This window comes from Crocodylus siamensis, chromosome 3, assembly GCF_052110815.1.
Source record: "Crocodylus siamensis isolate JL-2025a chromosome 3, ASM5211081v1, whole genome shotgun sequence".
Classification (NCBI taxonomy): Eukaryota; Metazoa; Chordata; order Crocodylia; family Crocodylidae; genus Crocodylus; species Crocodylus siamensis.
Genome location: NC_143397.1, coordinates 39,678,985 through 39,694,871, shown reverse-complemented (window position 1 = coordinate 39,694,871; position 15,887 = coordinate 39,678,985). Strand labels below are relative to the sequence as shown.

The window sequence follows — 15,887 nt, the reverse complement described above, 5'->3', positions numbered from 1 at the left end:
TTTGGCCAGGCTATTTCATGTATAAATCTTAATAAATGACAACACATACATGAAAATCATGAAATGTCAGTCTCGCATACATGAAAATATTTTTCTTAAGTACAATATGTATTTAATCTGCCTGGTATTCACTTATATAAGAAGTGTCTGTGTAGAAAAGTGAAAACAAAGGATGGTTAGAATCACTGTTCTGTGGAGGACTTTTAAAATGAATGTAGGTTGTGACCCCATACCACTGGACTCAACTGGTGCTTTGCCCTTGATTGCTGTGGGAATAAAGTTGAGCCCTGAGTGGCTCATAAAAAAGTGCTGAAATGAGAAATCTTTGGCATACCCATAGAAAAAAGTGCAGCACAAGCAATGGTCACACTGCCCCAAACTGTGCCTCAACATGAAGCTGGAGGGACCCTTGACAAATCTGACTCTTAGGCAAGATTTAGATCTCTTTCAAACATGGAAGATTTTTGTTTGGGGGTGGGGGATTCATTTTCAGATACAATATTTTAAAACAATAAGTAAAATAGGAGCAATTGTTTTTCTCAAATATATTAAAACTTGCAACACTAGTACCTGTTATGTTTTATATAGCAGAGTATTACATTTCTACAGTACCTTATTAGAGGAAAACCTACAAAGGAAATTGAAATAGAACTGACAACGCAGGCCTTTGATGCCTACAGCTGTTAGGAGCTCAAGACTCCATTTCCAGTCAATATGATTTTAAAGTTGAAAAGCGCCACTAAAACAGGCCCTTGCCCTCACTTCTGCTTTGGGGATTTTTAAAAATTAATAGAAATATTTCTGTTGTTTTATGTTTTTGGAAAAACTTTTATAAATCTTAGGGAATATGCACAGGTCGTCTTTCATGTTTAACATTTATAGTACTAACATTAATCTTTTTTTTCCACAATGGACTGTCTTATATAAATACTTACAGAAACATCTTTCAGATTTTTTTCATAAGAGAAACGAAAGTAATCTGCATTTTCTTCATCTTTAGAAATATCAAAGTTATATATGTTAGCTGGTCTTGCTTCTAATACCAGTGCTTTCCTCAGTTCTTCAACATATTTTTCTCTTTCCATTTCCATGTCAGCAGCTTCCCTAGAAATTTCAGCTTCAGAAACTGCAAAGACAAATTAGAGAAATCATATGTACATGGGAAAAAAGTAAACAAACAAATAAACAAATAAATACTTAGGGAAATTATTCTTCCCTTTATGCAAACTAATAATATCCATGGATACTAATAACAACGCAGCAAGAATAAGAATTTAAACAAAAATTTAAAAAGTTTATTAACTGCTGAATGTAATGAATCCAAAACAGAATTGATTTAAAAAGTGCCTATATAATATGATCTAGGTCATGATCTACAATTCATCAATAAGGTCATTTATATTTTTTTAATTTGTTCACAGTAATTTCACTTTCCAGTTACATCAGTGATCTTCCGCTTAAAAAACAAAAAACCCCCAAATCTTAGATTGTCAAGTACTAAACAGGAAAAATCACATCACTAATGCAGGCTCCCAGCATCTGTAAGAATGAACTGTGAAGCCAAGAGTTGTAGCTTGAACCGGACTGAAAATAGCTCTCAACTCACAATTGCAAACAAAACTGAAAAAAGTCTCAACCTTAACACTTTTAATTAACTCTATTTCATCTTTATACATATGTAATATCTTGATACATGTTTCACATACACATATAAGCTTCTATACCACTCCTAATCATACCAGTGAAAACAGAAGAGCTTCCCATACAGAAAGTGACTGGGTTTAAATGACCACATTCTTCTCTTCATTTTCTTGACATTTCAGGTAATCTAGTATTGCAACAGAACTACTCATCAGATCAATTGCCCAAAAATGTGGCAATGAGTGACTGGACAATTATTTGCTAAAGATATATATCCCCTCCTGTCCCCCTGACCTGAATAAACTATTTTTGATGCACTTCTGCACATCTTTTTTATCAGCTATGATAAATGAGACGATACTATAGATTTTTTTTTTAATTTTAAGTCAAGTGATAGTGCAGATTTTCAGTCAGAAAGCAGCCATTAATTTACATATATGCATATATACAAATCAGGTACGTTCACACCAAAATCTAAATAAGGGCCTCTCCTCAGGACTGCAAATCAAATGTTTATGCAAGTATATACAGTTCATGCACGAAAATGTGACCATTTTCTCACTGGGTTGAAAATACTGGTAGCATCTTTAGAAAATAAGTAATATTGAAAATTGTGACAAATAGAAAGAGACAAAAAGAAAGTGGAAGTGCCCAGGTTTTGTACTGCCCAGTAAAACCTGAATAAAATGTAGTTGGAAGTTTCAGGAATTTTCAGCCTTTGGTCTGCTCTGAATGGAAACCCAAGATGTTTATAACTTTAAGCATGGGTAGAAGGACTCTGATCAGGAATACCAGCTAAACACAGGTAAAATACTAGCAAATGATAATCTCCAATAGATTTTGGTCACCATCTTAAGGAAGATTCTCTCTCTGTAGCTTCACCTATGCTTGCACAGCCTATTCAGACAGATCCAGCCAATAACGCCCAAATTAATGGTCCAGTTTGGGGACACATGAATCAGAATGCATTAGCATTAAAGTCAGAATCAAAATGACATAAAATGGGATGGTAAAAGTAGCGGAGGAAGAGAACTATACTGGAACACGTCCTTTATTTTCTTTAGTAATCCTACCAACAACTTGAAGCTAATTCACAACCAACTGAAGCTCCTTGCACCAAGGAAAATTACCTGTCAGTGGAATTACTCCCATTAAGCAAATGTGTAAAGTCTTTGCAAGATCAGGGACATACAATAAAAATAGTCTTTGTCTTGAGAAAATGATGACCAAACATAAATGAAAGATGGTAATATATGGCATCCGTTCATCAGCAAGTGATGGTGGTACTACAGCTATTCTACTGACTGGTGGTGCATTTTCTCTTGTGGCTGTAGAGGCTGATAGACTTGCAGGTCCTGCCACAGTGGTCACAGGTATACATGGTGTTAGGGGCTACTGTACTGACAGGATGTTTCTTTCAGTCACATTTCTGTTGTAATTCAAGTGACCATTTCTCGTCATGATGTTCGACTCCATGGTTGAGAAGGGATCACCACTTTGTTCCATCTCCTACTAAGGCTTCCCAAAGGTTTGGGTCAATTTTAAAAGCCCTCATATCCTGTTTGCAGACACTTTTGAAGTGCAATTGTGGGCACCCTACACTTCTCTTGCTATCTGCAATTTGACCATATAGGATGTCATTTGGGATATGCCCACCTTCCATCCTGCAAAGATGACCAAGCCAGCGTAGGTACCACTGTTTGAGTAATGAAGTGATCGTTGACAGGCTGGCTTTGGTGATGTCCTCTGTGTTGGTGATTCTGTCTTGTCACCCGATGTCAAGGATGTGTCATAAACAGCATAGATGAAAGCTATTCAGCTTCTTTTCTTGCTCTAAATATGTTGACCATATCTCACCCAGAATGCAGGCTTTGTACACAAACAGCTAAGTTTTGATTGAGTATGGAACAATAGAAAACTCACATTTAGAGTAAAGAAACATTAATTTCAATGTTTCAGATTTTTTTGTTAATAAAAAAGGAAAACAACCCACAAAATAATTGGGAGATGCAAACAAAATAAAGCATTAGTGAAAACATGAACATATCCCTAACAAAAATTAAAATTATGCATGGACTATAATAAAAGTTTGTAAGCTTGTTTGGTTCATACTGTTTAATTTTAGTACCTTTGTTAGGCTTTTCTATGGTTTAACATTTCTTAAACAATTTGACTTGCATGGCTTTTCATCATTCTACTACATACACAAGAACAATAAAGAAAACAATCCTTCATCGAGTCTTGCTCACTTCCTGACATGGCTCACCAAGTAAAATATTTCACAGTATGAGAAACAAAAGCAATTTCCCACAATAAAATAAATCTGACCACTTCAAGCAAATAACCCTAAAAGACCTCAATTCTAAAATTTTTAAGTTGGGATCCACATAATGTTTATTATGAATGAAAAAGACTGCAAACATGGTCCTAGGACAGGTCTGACTTTATGAAGCTGCAAAACTGAACATGCACAATAGAAAATGTTACGCATATAGAATTCAATTCAGCTCCCACTGAAATCAGTGAAAAGACTGGAAAGGTAATATGAATTATTAGAGATTAGATCAATCCCTAACAGAGGAAGTAAAAGCAAACTTTCCCTGGAATGACTGTCTAGTGCTCATGCTAGACTTTTTTTTTTCCTTCCTTGCAATATGTGATGTCATTTTCCTTTCATTCCACCGTCCATTGGGAAAGGACATTATGTCAGTTCTGTCAAAAGCAAAAAGTTAATTTCTGCCTGAGCTGTAGTGGTTAGATTTTCTTTATAACAACAGCAAATAAAACCAAGCATAATTTTTAAAGTTCACAGGCTATCTTAACAGAAAAACACTGCAAAAGCTTTTAGCCAAAAATATAAAAAAATTAAACAAGTGCCTAGTTAACAATTAGAGGAAAAAAGATTGAGGCTTTGAGAATATTATACCTCACTCACCATTGTAGGCAAGAGAGAATTCGTATCTCCAGAATTACAGGCAGTTGGGCAACATTAGGCAGATGCATCCCTTTTATCCTGTGCAAGAACTTCTAATTATACATTTAAAATACATATGAAACACTTTTAAGCAAACATACTTTATGCATCTGAAAACAGAAATGAGAAGAGACAGAGAAAAATATTATTAAAAACGGTTAACTAACAAATGGCATGTCTACATGAGATGCTTTACTGAGCAGTAGACTAATGTACTGCACAGTAAGGCATCACCATGTAACCATGTGCAGCAGCTCCTGCACAGTAAATTAGGCTAATGCTTGGTTTTCTAATACCTGTAAATATAGGTAGATTAACTGTGCATTAGCTACTGTGCAGTACTGCTCATGTAAAAGAGCTATATGGCTTAAGTAAAAGAGCCATGTGATTGGTCAGAACTCCAGTACGAAACTGGAGACAGGCCTGTTGAAAGTCTCTGGGCTACAGAGGTGAGAGCAACAACAGTGATGTTGTAGTGGGTGTCTGCTACAGACCAATCAGGAGGAAGTGATAAATGAGGCTTTCTTCAAACAGCTAGCAAAAGTTTCCTGATCACAGGCCCTTGTTCTCATGAGGGACTTCAATCACCCTGACATCTGCTGAGAGGGCAATACAGCAGTGTGCAGGCAATCCAGGAAGTTTTTGGACAGTACTGGGGAGAACCTCCTGGTGCAAGTACTGGAGTGGTCAACTAGAAGCCATGCTATTCTTGACTTGTTGCTCACAGAGAAAAATTGTTGGGGCAATGCCACAAGTAGCGGATGGCAATTTGGATAGCAGTGACCACAAGATGATTGAGTTAAGGATCCTGAGGAAAGGAAGGGTGAAGAGCAGCAGAGTAAGGACCCTGGACTTCAGAAAAGCAGATTTCAACTCACTCAAGGAACTCATCAGCAGGATCCCCTGGGAATCCAGTCTGAGGGGGAAAGGAGTCCAGGAGAACTAGCTGTAGTTTAAAGAAGTCTTACTGAAAGTGCAGGAATAAACCATCCTGATGCACAGGAAAACTAGCAAGTATGGCAGAAGACCAGCTTGACTTAGCAGGGAACTCTTTAGTAAACTAAGACACAAAAACAAAGCTTATAAGTAGGGGTACACTGATAAGAGAATTTTGGGGCCAATACCAATAGCCCATTTTTAAATGAGCCGTATCAACCAATACCGATCTGATTCTGATATGCAGCATGGACAGCAGCATCTGGCTGGTAAGTCTGTTGTGGGGAAAGGGGTGGAGGGGGAGGGAAGGGGCATGGTGGGGGCCAGATCAAGGCCCCTGCAGTGAGTGAGAGAGTGTGGCTGGGGTAGATGCTGCACAGGCAGGGCAAAGAAGGGGATAGACCCACAAGCGGCTCACCTGGGGGGCACAGGAGGGAGTGGCTCTTGCTGCTGCATGCACCCCAGGGGGGCATGAGCCCCCAGATATGCACTTAAAATAAGGACGGGATGCTGCTGTGGAATGGGGCTGGGCTGTGCTCAGGGCAGGTGGCACTTGTGCTGGGAATGGGGCTACGGGGGGCTGCAACCACCCCAAAATTTGCCATAGCCCCCCCACAGCCCCCTCCCAGCACCACCCATCCTGAGCGCAGCCCAGCCCCAACCCATCCTCTTCCTGCATAGATTCAGGGGCATCCCCCCCATGCCATCCTGGAGTACGCATAATGCTGGGAGCTGCACCCCCCCCCAGATGAGGCGCTCAGAGCTCTGTCCCCCTCTCTGTCCTGGCTGTTCAGTACCTGTCCAAGCCACACTCCCTCCCTCATCTCAGGGGCTTCAATCTGCCCCACAACCCTTCCCTCACAATGGACTTACCAGCCAGACCCAGCTGCTCTCCACACCGCTGAGCTGTGCTTCTGGCCACCTGTGTGCTGTGCTGCAGCTGTGCAGATGCACATGGCATTTATCGGTGGTGTTATAGTCCACACAAGCCAAAAAAGCCAATTGCTGATATAAGGAAAATTGATTGTATCAGTGCTGATCCAATATGGGACCCAGGTATCAGTTCACCTCTACTTATAAGAAATGGAAGCTTGGACAAATAAATATGGAGAAGTATAAGAGCATTGCTTGGGCATGCAGGGATGAAGTCAGAAAGGCCACAGCGCAGCTGGAGTTGCAGCTAGCAAGGGACATGAAGGGTAACAAGAAGGGTTTCTACATCTATGCTAATATGTTAGCAAGAGGAGAATCAGGGAAAGTGTGGGTCCCCTTACTGAATGGGGGAGGCAATCTTGTGACAGAGGATGCAGAAAAGGCTAAAGTATTCAATGCCTTCTTCACCTCGGTCTTCACAAGCAAAGTCAGCTCCCAGACTACTACACCAGGCAGCACAGTCTGGGGAGAAGCTGAGCAGCCAGCAGTGGCAAAAGAACAGGGTAGGGACTATTTAGAAAAACTGGATATTACAAGTCCATGGGGTTGGATGGGGTGCACCCAAGAGTGCTGAGGCAGTTGGCTGATGAGACTGCAGAGCCAATGGCCATCATCTTTGAAAACTCATGGCAACCAGGAGTGGTCTTGGAAGACTGAGAAAGGGCAAACATAGCGCCCATTTTTAAGAAAAGGAAAAAGGAGGATCCGGTGATCTACAGACCTCAGGCCTTACCTCAGTCCCTGGAAAAATCATGAAGCAGATTCCCAAGGAATCCATGTCTAAGCATTTGAAAAAGAAGGTGATTAGGAACAATTAGCATGGATTTACCAAGGGTAAGTCATGCCTAACCAACCTAATTGCCTTCTATGATCAGGTGACTGGCTCTGTGGATGTGAGAAGACCAGTGGATGTGCTGTACCTTGATTTTAGTATGGCTTTTGATATGATCTCCCACAACATTCTCGCAGGCAAGCTAAGAAATATGGGCTTGATGAATGGACTGTAAGGTGGGCAAAAAACTGCCTGGAGCATTGGGCTCAGAGGGTAGTAATCAATGGTTCAATGTCTAGTTGGCAGCAGAGATCAGGTGGAGTCCCCAGGGGTTGGTCTTGGGGCCAGTTTTGTTCATTGTCTTCATCAGTGACCTGGAAGATTGCATAGAGCCTCAGCATGTGTGCAGATGACACCAAGCTGGGGGAAACAGCAGATAAGCTGGAGTAGGATTCAGAGTGACTTAGACAAATTGGAAGGTTGGGCCAAAAGGAATCTCATGAGGTTCAAGAAGGACAAGTGCAAAATCTTGCACTTAAGATGCAACACTTCCATGCACTGGTACACACTGGGGGCTGACTGGCTGAACACCAGCTCTGCAGAAAAGGACCTGGGGCTTACAGTGGACAATAAGATGAATATAAGCCAAAAGTGTGCTCTTTTTGCAAAGAAGGCTAATGGCATACTGGGCTACATTGGTACGAGTGTTGCCAGCAGGTCAACAAAATGATTATCCCCTTCTATTCAACACTGGCGAGGCCACATCTGGAGTTCTATGTTCAGTTTTGGGCACCCCGCTACAGAAAGGATGTTGATAAATTGGGCAGAGTCCAGCCGAGGACAACAAAAATGGTGAGGGGGCTGGAGGACATGACTTATAAGGAAAGACTGGGGGAACTGGGCTTATTTAGTCTAGAGAAGAGGAGACTGAGAGGGGACTTAATAGCAGCCTTCACCTACCTGAAGGGGGGTTCAAAAGAGGATGGAGCTACACTGTTCTCAGTGGTGGCAGATGATAGAACAAGGAGCAAGTCTCAAGTTTCAACAAGGGAAGTTTAGATTAGATATTAGGAAAAAATTTCTAACTAGGAGTTTAGTAAAACACTGGAACAGGTTACCCAGAGAGATGGTAGAATCTACATCCTTGGAGACTTTTAAGACCTAGCTAGACAAAGCTTTGGCTAGGATGATCTAGTTGGAGATGGTCCTCCTTTGAGCAGCGGGGTTGGACTAGATGACCTCCTGAGGTCCCTTCCAACCTTAGTTTTCTATGATTCTATGTAGCCAGCTCACCAGGAGCACGTTGCTTCTGGTCAGCCCAGGCAGCAGGAAGTAGGGGAACTGTCCCCTCCCCAGCAGCTGTTTCCAAGGCCCCTGCCCCAATCACTAGGGCAGGGCTGGAAAACAGCTGTAGGGGAAGGGACACTTTCCTAGCCCCATGCCCCAATCTGCCAATCAGGACACAGGGCTGAGAAACAAGTTCCCGGGATGCAGAACAGCTCTCACTGTCCCACAGAGCCCAGGCCTGACCACGGTGCCCCCTGCCAGCCCAGGGCTGGAACCCAGGAGAGCCTGGAGCTCTTATCAGCTCCTGTAAAAGGGGCAGAGCAGGGCAGGAGTAGCCTTTAAGAATTCACATATTTGCTCCTGATAGGTGTACATGTAGATGCACTCTCGGGGAAAGTTTACTGCACAGTAAGCTTACAGCACATTAATAGTATGTGTAGACATATCCAAAGTGTATTAACCTGATAATTAAATGAAATCAACAGAAATCAGAAAGAAACCAAAAAAACTGGAAATCAAATTTTAATAAGGCCCTCAATAAACAGGGACAGATCCAAGAGGTGCGGAGTGGCATGATCACAAACCCCCTTCGCTATACGACTCGTATACCAGTAGCTGCAGTATCCCCCCGATCCATGTCTGGGTTGCTTTTGGAGACCAGGTAGAAACTGAGCTCAGACCACATGAAAAGAGCAGCAGCTGAGAACTTTTTAAAGTCTTTGAAGCAGGTAAGAATTCCCCTTACGCACCCCTGTTGACCCACTCCCAATAAGTCTCCCGTGCTAGGTACAAAGGAGACCTTTACTGGTTACAAGGAGTAGGTTTGGAATAGGGTACAGGGTTAAGCAATATCAGAGCAATCCCACAGAGAAAACTGGCATGGCTGGGTAACCTTTGATCACACATCTGAGTTACTGCAAGCTACATATCTAGTTAGATCTCAAGTAGCTTACTCATGAGTATCATCCGGAAGCCCGTGGAGGTTCCCTTTAGAGATGGGCAGTTCATTGATTATGAATTTCAAGAGAAAGAGCAAGTTTCAGATGGTCCAGCTTTTCCCTCTTGAGTTTGCATAATGGCTACTGCCCCTCCTCCTGGGCAGTCCTTAACCTATATAGAACCTATGACCGCATTTACTTGGTCCCATGGAGGCCAGCAACTGTTGGCTGCCAGCCAACCAATTTGAAATGCATCACTGGTTGCCAGGTAGACTGGCATTGCTCAGAACAATAGGGAGCCCAGGCCCCTCACCCAGGTATGTGATGTCAGTCACACAGGCAGAGGGAGCAGATTACCCCCCTCCCTCAGGAATGTATCCAGCTCAGGTTACAACTCAGGGTTACCTAAAGAGATGGGATGTCTGCTCTCTGCAGTGACCATGTTCACCAAATTGTCACATTGCAGCGTTTTTGGGGAAAGACACAGATGGCCACACTCCTCCCCCTTCAAAAGCTTCACAGAGTCAAGGGTATGAACATGTTTTGTTTGGAAGGGTCACCTTGCGTGCCTAGGTACTGGCTTCCCTTCAGGACTCAGCAGCACCTCCTCCATACCTCTGCTCCCATAATTCCCCTCAGACAGGGTTTTTCCAGGGCACAAATTCTGCTAATTATGCCTATGAAAGCAGGAAAAGAGAGACCTGTCTGCTGCCAGTGCTGCCCCTAGCTAACCCAGTGGCATGAGTAGTCCCATGGCTACTCCTGCCCTGGTCCAGATGGAGGCTGTGGGGACTGGCTACACAGGATGCCAAGCTTGGCAACAGACAGCAACAACAGCAGGTTGGTTCCGCTTTATTATGCTTGCCCTTGGTTGGCAGGGGACAATTCCTACCTGCTTTGGGGATTCAAAAAATGTTCCTGACTGCTACTGCTGCAGCACAGTCTGCTGCTGGGGGAGGGAAGGGAGCTGGAAGCCTGGTGGGGCTCACAGCCACCTTTGCAGCATAAGTAACAGCTCCCACACAGCCCTTTTCAAAATCCTAGGTTTGCCTATAACAATACACACTGCCACAGTATATATATCAAGTTTAACAGGCCACTGAGATTTCTGAAAGGATTAAATTCTTATAATAATATGTATGGCCAACCTCTTCAGAAGTGGTCAAACATTTTGGGTGCATCTGCACAACATGCTAAATGTGCAGATTAATTCTACTGCACATTAGCATGTCATGGCAAAAGCCGTGCTGTTGCGGTAACGCGCAGTAGATTTAATCTACTGTTATTAGTGTCACTAAAAAGGCGTGCACCGGTGCGACCATGCAGTAGCACCAGTTACTGTACATTGAGTTAGCACTTGTAATTACAAATACTAGATTTAATGTGCAGTAACTACAGGGCATTAATGCACATGTTGATATGCCTTTTGGTACTTCAACTTTTCTCATGGCATGTTATAGAGCATTTTTGATGTTTTGGGTATTGTACCTCATAGTCGTGTGTGTGAGGGCTTGAAGTGACTATTTTGAGGAGTCCTTGGGTAAACAATTGCCTGTAAATACCAAGGACTGGACTCAATGGCCCAGTCCTAAGTCCTCACTTCTGGAAGCCCACCTGACATACTAGATTTCCAAGCGCACCAAGCAGCCACAAATACAATTTCTAAATGAGGACAGTGCTCACCATCTCAGCAAGTCAAGCTGAAAGCCTCCAAGGCGGACAGCTGAAAACTGAGGAACTAAAACCAGTGACTATTTTTGAAAATGTGGCTATAGATGAATAACAACATTAAATATAATATTGGCTATAAAAAATTTAGACGTGTCTTTCTTCTCATGATTCATTAGTTACTACAGAATGCTACATACTCTTCCTTTCTCTGAGGCATTCTTGCTCCAGAAAATAAATGTTCTTTATCAGATATACAACTGACAGTTCTGCAGAAAAACATGAATTTTTGTTTTATCTCGCTGAGTGCCAATAAGAGAAACATAAATCCCTCTTATTTATCACTTTTCCACCCAGAGATCTAAAAAGCTATTTGTTTTTACAATTTATATTCAGGAAAAGTAATATTGTATTTTGGTCTTTTACTTATTTTCCTTCATACATATGCACGCTATGGGTACAAAATTCAATTACCAGTAGTCTAATAAATCATCTAAAAGGGTTAATATAGTAAATAAGTCTGGATGTTTATAATTCACAGAAGATATCAGAACAAATATAAAAAGCAGAGTTTGGGAAAGTACAGTGCCCTAATTTAATGCCATCACAAGAAATTAAAATACTAGGAAAACAGGCAATACTGCCTATCCATAAATTAGTATTTATTTTGACATTTGAGTCTTGTCATAGGTTTAAAACAGGTCCCAAATGATCAGGATGTATCCTCCCTTCCTGAACAGATAAAGAAGGAACCCAGAAACATTTTTATAGTGTACTACAGGATAAAAACAGTTAAACATCAATCACAATTAATGCAAAACATATATTTAATTACAAGTAATCTTTCAGTTTCTGTATTACCTGTCCCAGTCCATGCTGATTGACCATCACTAAGTGTTGCAACAAAACCAGTGCTTAAGTCTTTTTCCCAAGCAACCTGTAGAAAATATATTGTGCCCGGAGTGGAAGCCAGATGAATTCTGTTCACTATTTTCTCCATTTTGTAGTCACCTGCTTGGAAAAAGAAAGAAAAAAAAAGATGCGTGTTGATTCTGTGTTTAATATGATGAAATAATTTGAAAATATATTTACATAAATGTAGAAGTGGGCAGCGGCGGATTAAGATTCATTAAAATTCATGGTCCAGGGCACCTCCTCCCCACCCCACCCCACCCAACCCACAGCCATGGGCTCCATCCCCAGCCAGCACAGTGGGAGCAGCAGTCAGAGCAGGATGTGCTGCCCCCACAAGCCCAGGGCAAGAGCCATGGCAGCCCTCACCTGTAAGTCTGCCCTTGAAATTGGCACCGAGTGGGCGAAGCTGCTGCCTGCCAGGTGAGGGTGTCATGGACCGAGCTCCAGGGATGCCCCTCGCCCTGCTGCAGCTCAGTCTGACTGAAGCGACACTCAGCAAATGGCCCCCAGCTGCCACAGCCAACCACATAGCACATGCCCAGCCTGGCCCTCAGTTTTGTTTATGCCGAGACAGGGGCCCTTGGGCCCGGGGCCCAGTTGGCCCATGCATTAATCCACCTATGGAAGTGCTGAATATAAACGCATTCACTCAGTATTTCATCTTTTAGGCCATCAGCAATGCCCGGGTCATTCAAAGAACTTTCATGGCTGCTGCTGGTCAAAAATTAGTAGTCAAAAACTGAAATAGACTGGCTAAGATCAAGTTGGGAAGGAAGGGATGATGAGAAAGTTAAAGTCAGTCTTTTAGGAAGTCATCTCACATTAATAAAAGCATACATAATACCAATAGCGAAACAACTTTTAAGCTGACTGTAAAGTCAATTAAAATGTACGTTTCTCTGAAATCAGTTGGCAAACCATATAGGAGGTGGCAGGACAAAGCAAATTCGTTTGACACTAGTTTACTGAATAAACCGAAACAGCATCACATATCAATAATATGTTTTGTCAAACACAATATTTTTGTTATTCTTCTAATGCAATGCAGCAATAGCCCACATTCAGCATCGTTTCCTTATGCCCTAGGAAACACTTCCACAAAAGCAGTATAGGAACATATATTATTGCAAGTTCCTGCTTCAGTGGAGTAGTGGATTTTGGTGGGTTTTTTTCAAATTTCTTCATGATTAAAATTTTCCCATACAATCTAATTCTATGTTTCTCAAACTGTGGTCTGTATTCCCCTGAAGATGTATGGCATACTTGTAGAGGACATAAAAGAGGAAGGAATGAAAAATGGAGGAGGGAAAAAAGGGATTGATGGGAAAAAAGAAAAAAAGAAAGAATGATTTCTGTTAGCTCCAAAGGTTTAGGAGCACGTGCTCCTTCCAGATTGGTGGAAGGGGCACTACTGTTAACATTTCAGGCCCTGGAGAAGGGTGGAAAAGAGAGAAGCGGCAGTAGACAGGAGACTGGAACCACAATTGGCTGGAGCTGTCAATCTTCCGCAGAAGAAGGCAGGAGGAATCAAGCTGTGGGAGAAAAGCAGCTGTGAAGAAGGGATAGGCTGCTAGGGAGTTGACTGACAGAGTGGAGCTGACACAACAGCAACTGGAGGCAGCAAAGAGACTTTAAAAAGGGAGAAGTGGCTGTGAATCTTACAGGGGCCCTGCCCTTTTAGCCCGGTTTGGGTATTTCTTTTCTCTTAGTTTAGGTTTTTTTCTGTCTCTCTCCTTTTTTTCTCCTAAACTGTGTTGCTCAAAAAAACCCCCAAAAACCTGAAAAAAGGAAAAACAAAAAAAAAGGAGAGAGAGAAGGTAGCTGGGCCTGCCCTAGCATGGGACTGTTAAAGTAAAACCAGCTGAGGGAGGCATTGGTCCCAACCAGAGATCTGGGCCCTGAACTGTAGCCCGGACTTGAAGGTAGGAAACTGGGGATTCACGGGATGGCATGAATTAGTCAGCCATGAACAGTCTGACTGAAATATGGGGGACTAAAGAGATTCTGGATTAGTATGATTCTGGACTTGTGATCTTTTTTTTTCTGGGAAAAACTTTTGGTTGAAGCCTACTAGCCCAAGCAGTGGGGTAAATTGATTTGAGTTTGTTTTCTGTTGAGACCCAGAATAAATTAACTTAAATTGATTAAGAGATTCCTGAGTTAAAGGCTGATTTTGTGGTCATTTTTATTTTATTTATATGGATATACATTTGAATGTTATGCAACAGCCAAAGCAACTGACGATTTATTGACTCCATTGAAGATAAGACATGATGAGGGTGGAGTATAAGAGAAGGAGGAGCCTCACAAAGAAGAATTGACCTGGGTGGGCAAGGAAGGTTATTGCTTGGCCTGTATCCACCTCCCAGTAAACTTTAATTAACATCAAGGCATGGCAGGTGAAAGATGGGTTTTCCAGGCTGGGTGATCATAGAATACTCTGATCAACCTCCTCACAGTTCATCACAGCAAGACTTCAGGCCACTGGGGACCGTGGCCATATAGCATCCCCATTTGACAAAGGTCAATGTCAATAAGATCTTGGGTACCTGAAGAAAAGCCATGAGGGCTTTGGTAATGCCATAGGTAATGTGTTTGACTGTCTGATCTTGAGCACCACAGCTGCAGCCAGCATTGTTGGAGAGGCCACAAAAGTACATGCTCATCTTAAACTGTCCAACACCCATCCTGAGACAGTGAAGAGTAGTCCAGGTCCTGCAAGGCAGATGCCATCCCAAGAGGTGGAACCTGGTGTTGGGGATGAAGTTCTTAAGCCACAGTTCTTGTGCAGCATATTGCTTGCTCCACCCCTACCAAACATCCTGCCTGCCCAACATGCTGTGGGGCTGGAAACAGAGGCAGTGGGTCAGGAATCAGGGGCACCAGCAGGGCCAGGTGGCTGCAGGTGGAGAGTGAGGGGCACCAGCAGAGATGGGGGCCTGTGGTTTGGGAATTCAAGGTACCAACAGAGCCAGGGGACTGTGGGTTGGGAGCAAGGAACACCAGCAGGGCCAGGAGGGAGATCTCAAGTCCAAAAAGGTTGAGAACCACTGGTCTACAGAACATCAGAAAACATCTGAACATGACTAAGATAACAACTGGTCCTAGTCAATAACTCCCACGTATGTCTAAGTAACACTTAGACACAATGGGCACCAATGCATGCTAATTAGCATGTGTCGGAGCAGACTTGATTGAGTCTGCTGGAGCATGTTAATGCACTCCAGCAGCCTCTGCATCACATCTATTCAGTATCCACATGCTTCAAAATGGCAGCAGGGATGCTTTAACTAAAGCTCCAGCAGCACCAAGCTTTAGTTCAAGTTCTCCCACCACCATTTTGAAGTGCAGGGATGCTAATACACAAGACGCTCTCAGAGCCATTCCAATTAAAGTGCCCCACCTGCTCACCCCCACAGCACATGTAAAAGTACCCTTAGTTTCACAGGGGAAAATATGATGCTGAAATAGGAGGAGCCTGGTACCATACCAAATCTGACACAGTTATTACAGACCTTTTGTACCACCTTGAGATCATCTTTCATGAAACAGACACACACAATAACTGGCTGAAAGGATAATGAAATGTACCATACCCAACATCCAACTATTTAAATAAAAAGAGAAAGACCCTAATCCAAGCGTCAGCAAGTCTGGAAATACAGAACTAAGATATATAGCCAATTCCCTGAAGCCACATAATAACTGATCAGTCACTAACACCCTGTGTACACCATATGGAATATGATAACTGAAGAAGTCAATCTTCCACTGGAACACTGCCAGTGAAAAGAATGCTACCAAGTTCCACTGCAAAAAAAAA

The 15,887-nt window shown here is 42.6% G+C and overlaps 1 protein-coding gene across 7 annotated transcripts in view; it reads right to left on the bottom strand.

Moving 5' to 3' along the window:
• Window positions 1–15,887, bottom strand: part of XRCC4 (X-ray repair cross complementing 4) — a 400,573-nt gene that overhangs the window by 276,093 nt on the left and 108,593 nt on the right. For 5 of the 7 annotated variants that reach the window (XM_090038202.1, XM_090038208.1, XM_090038206.1 and 2 more), the window contains exons 2-3: window positions 12,011–12,160; window positions 936–1,126 (exon numbers count right to left, since the gene is read on the bottom strand). In XM_090038202.1, coding sequence (XP_089894328.1) covers window positions 936–1,126; window positions 12,011–12,149 — 330 coding nt within the window. In that variant the 5' untranslated portion in view covers window positions 12,150–12,160. Of the gene's footprint in view, window positions 1–935; window positions 1,127–12,010; window positions 12,164–15,887 lie in introns of all 7 variants that reach the window. The other 2 variants (XM_090038207.1, XM_090038205.1) reach the window with 1 other exon arrangement.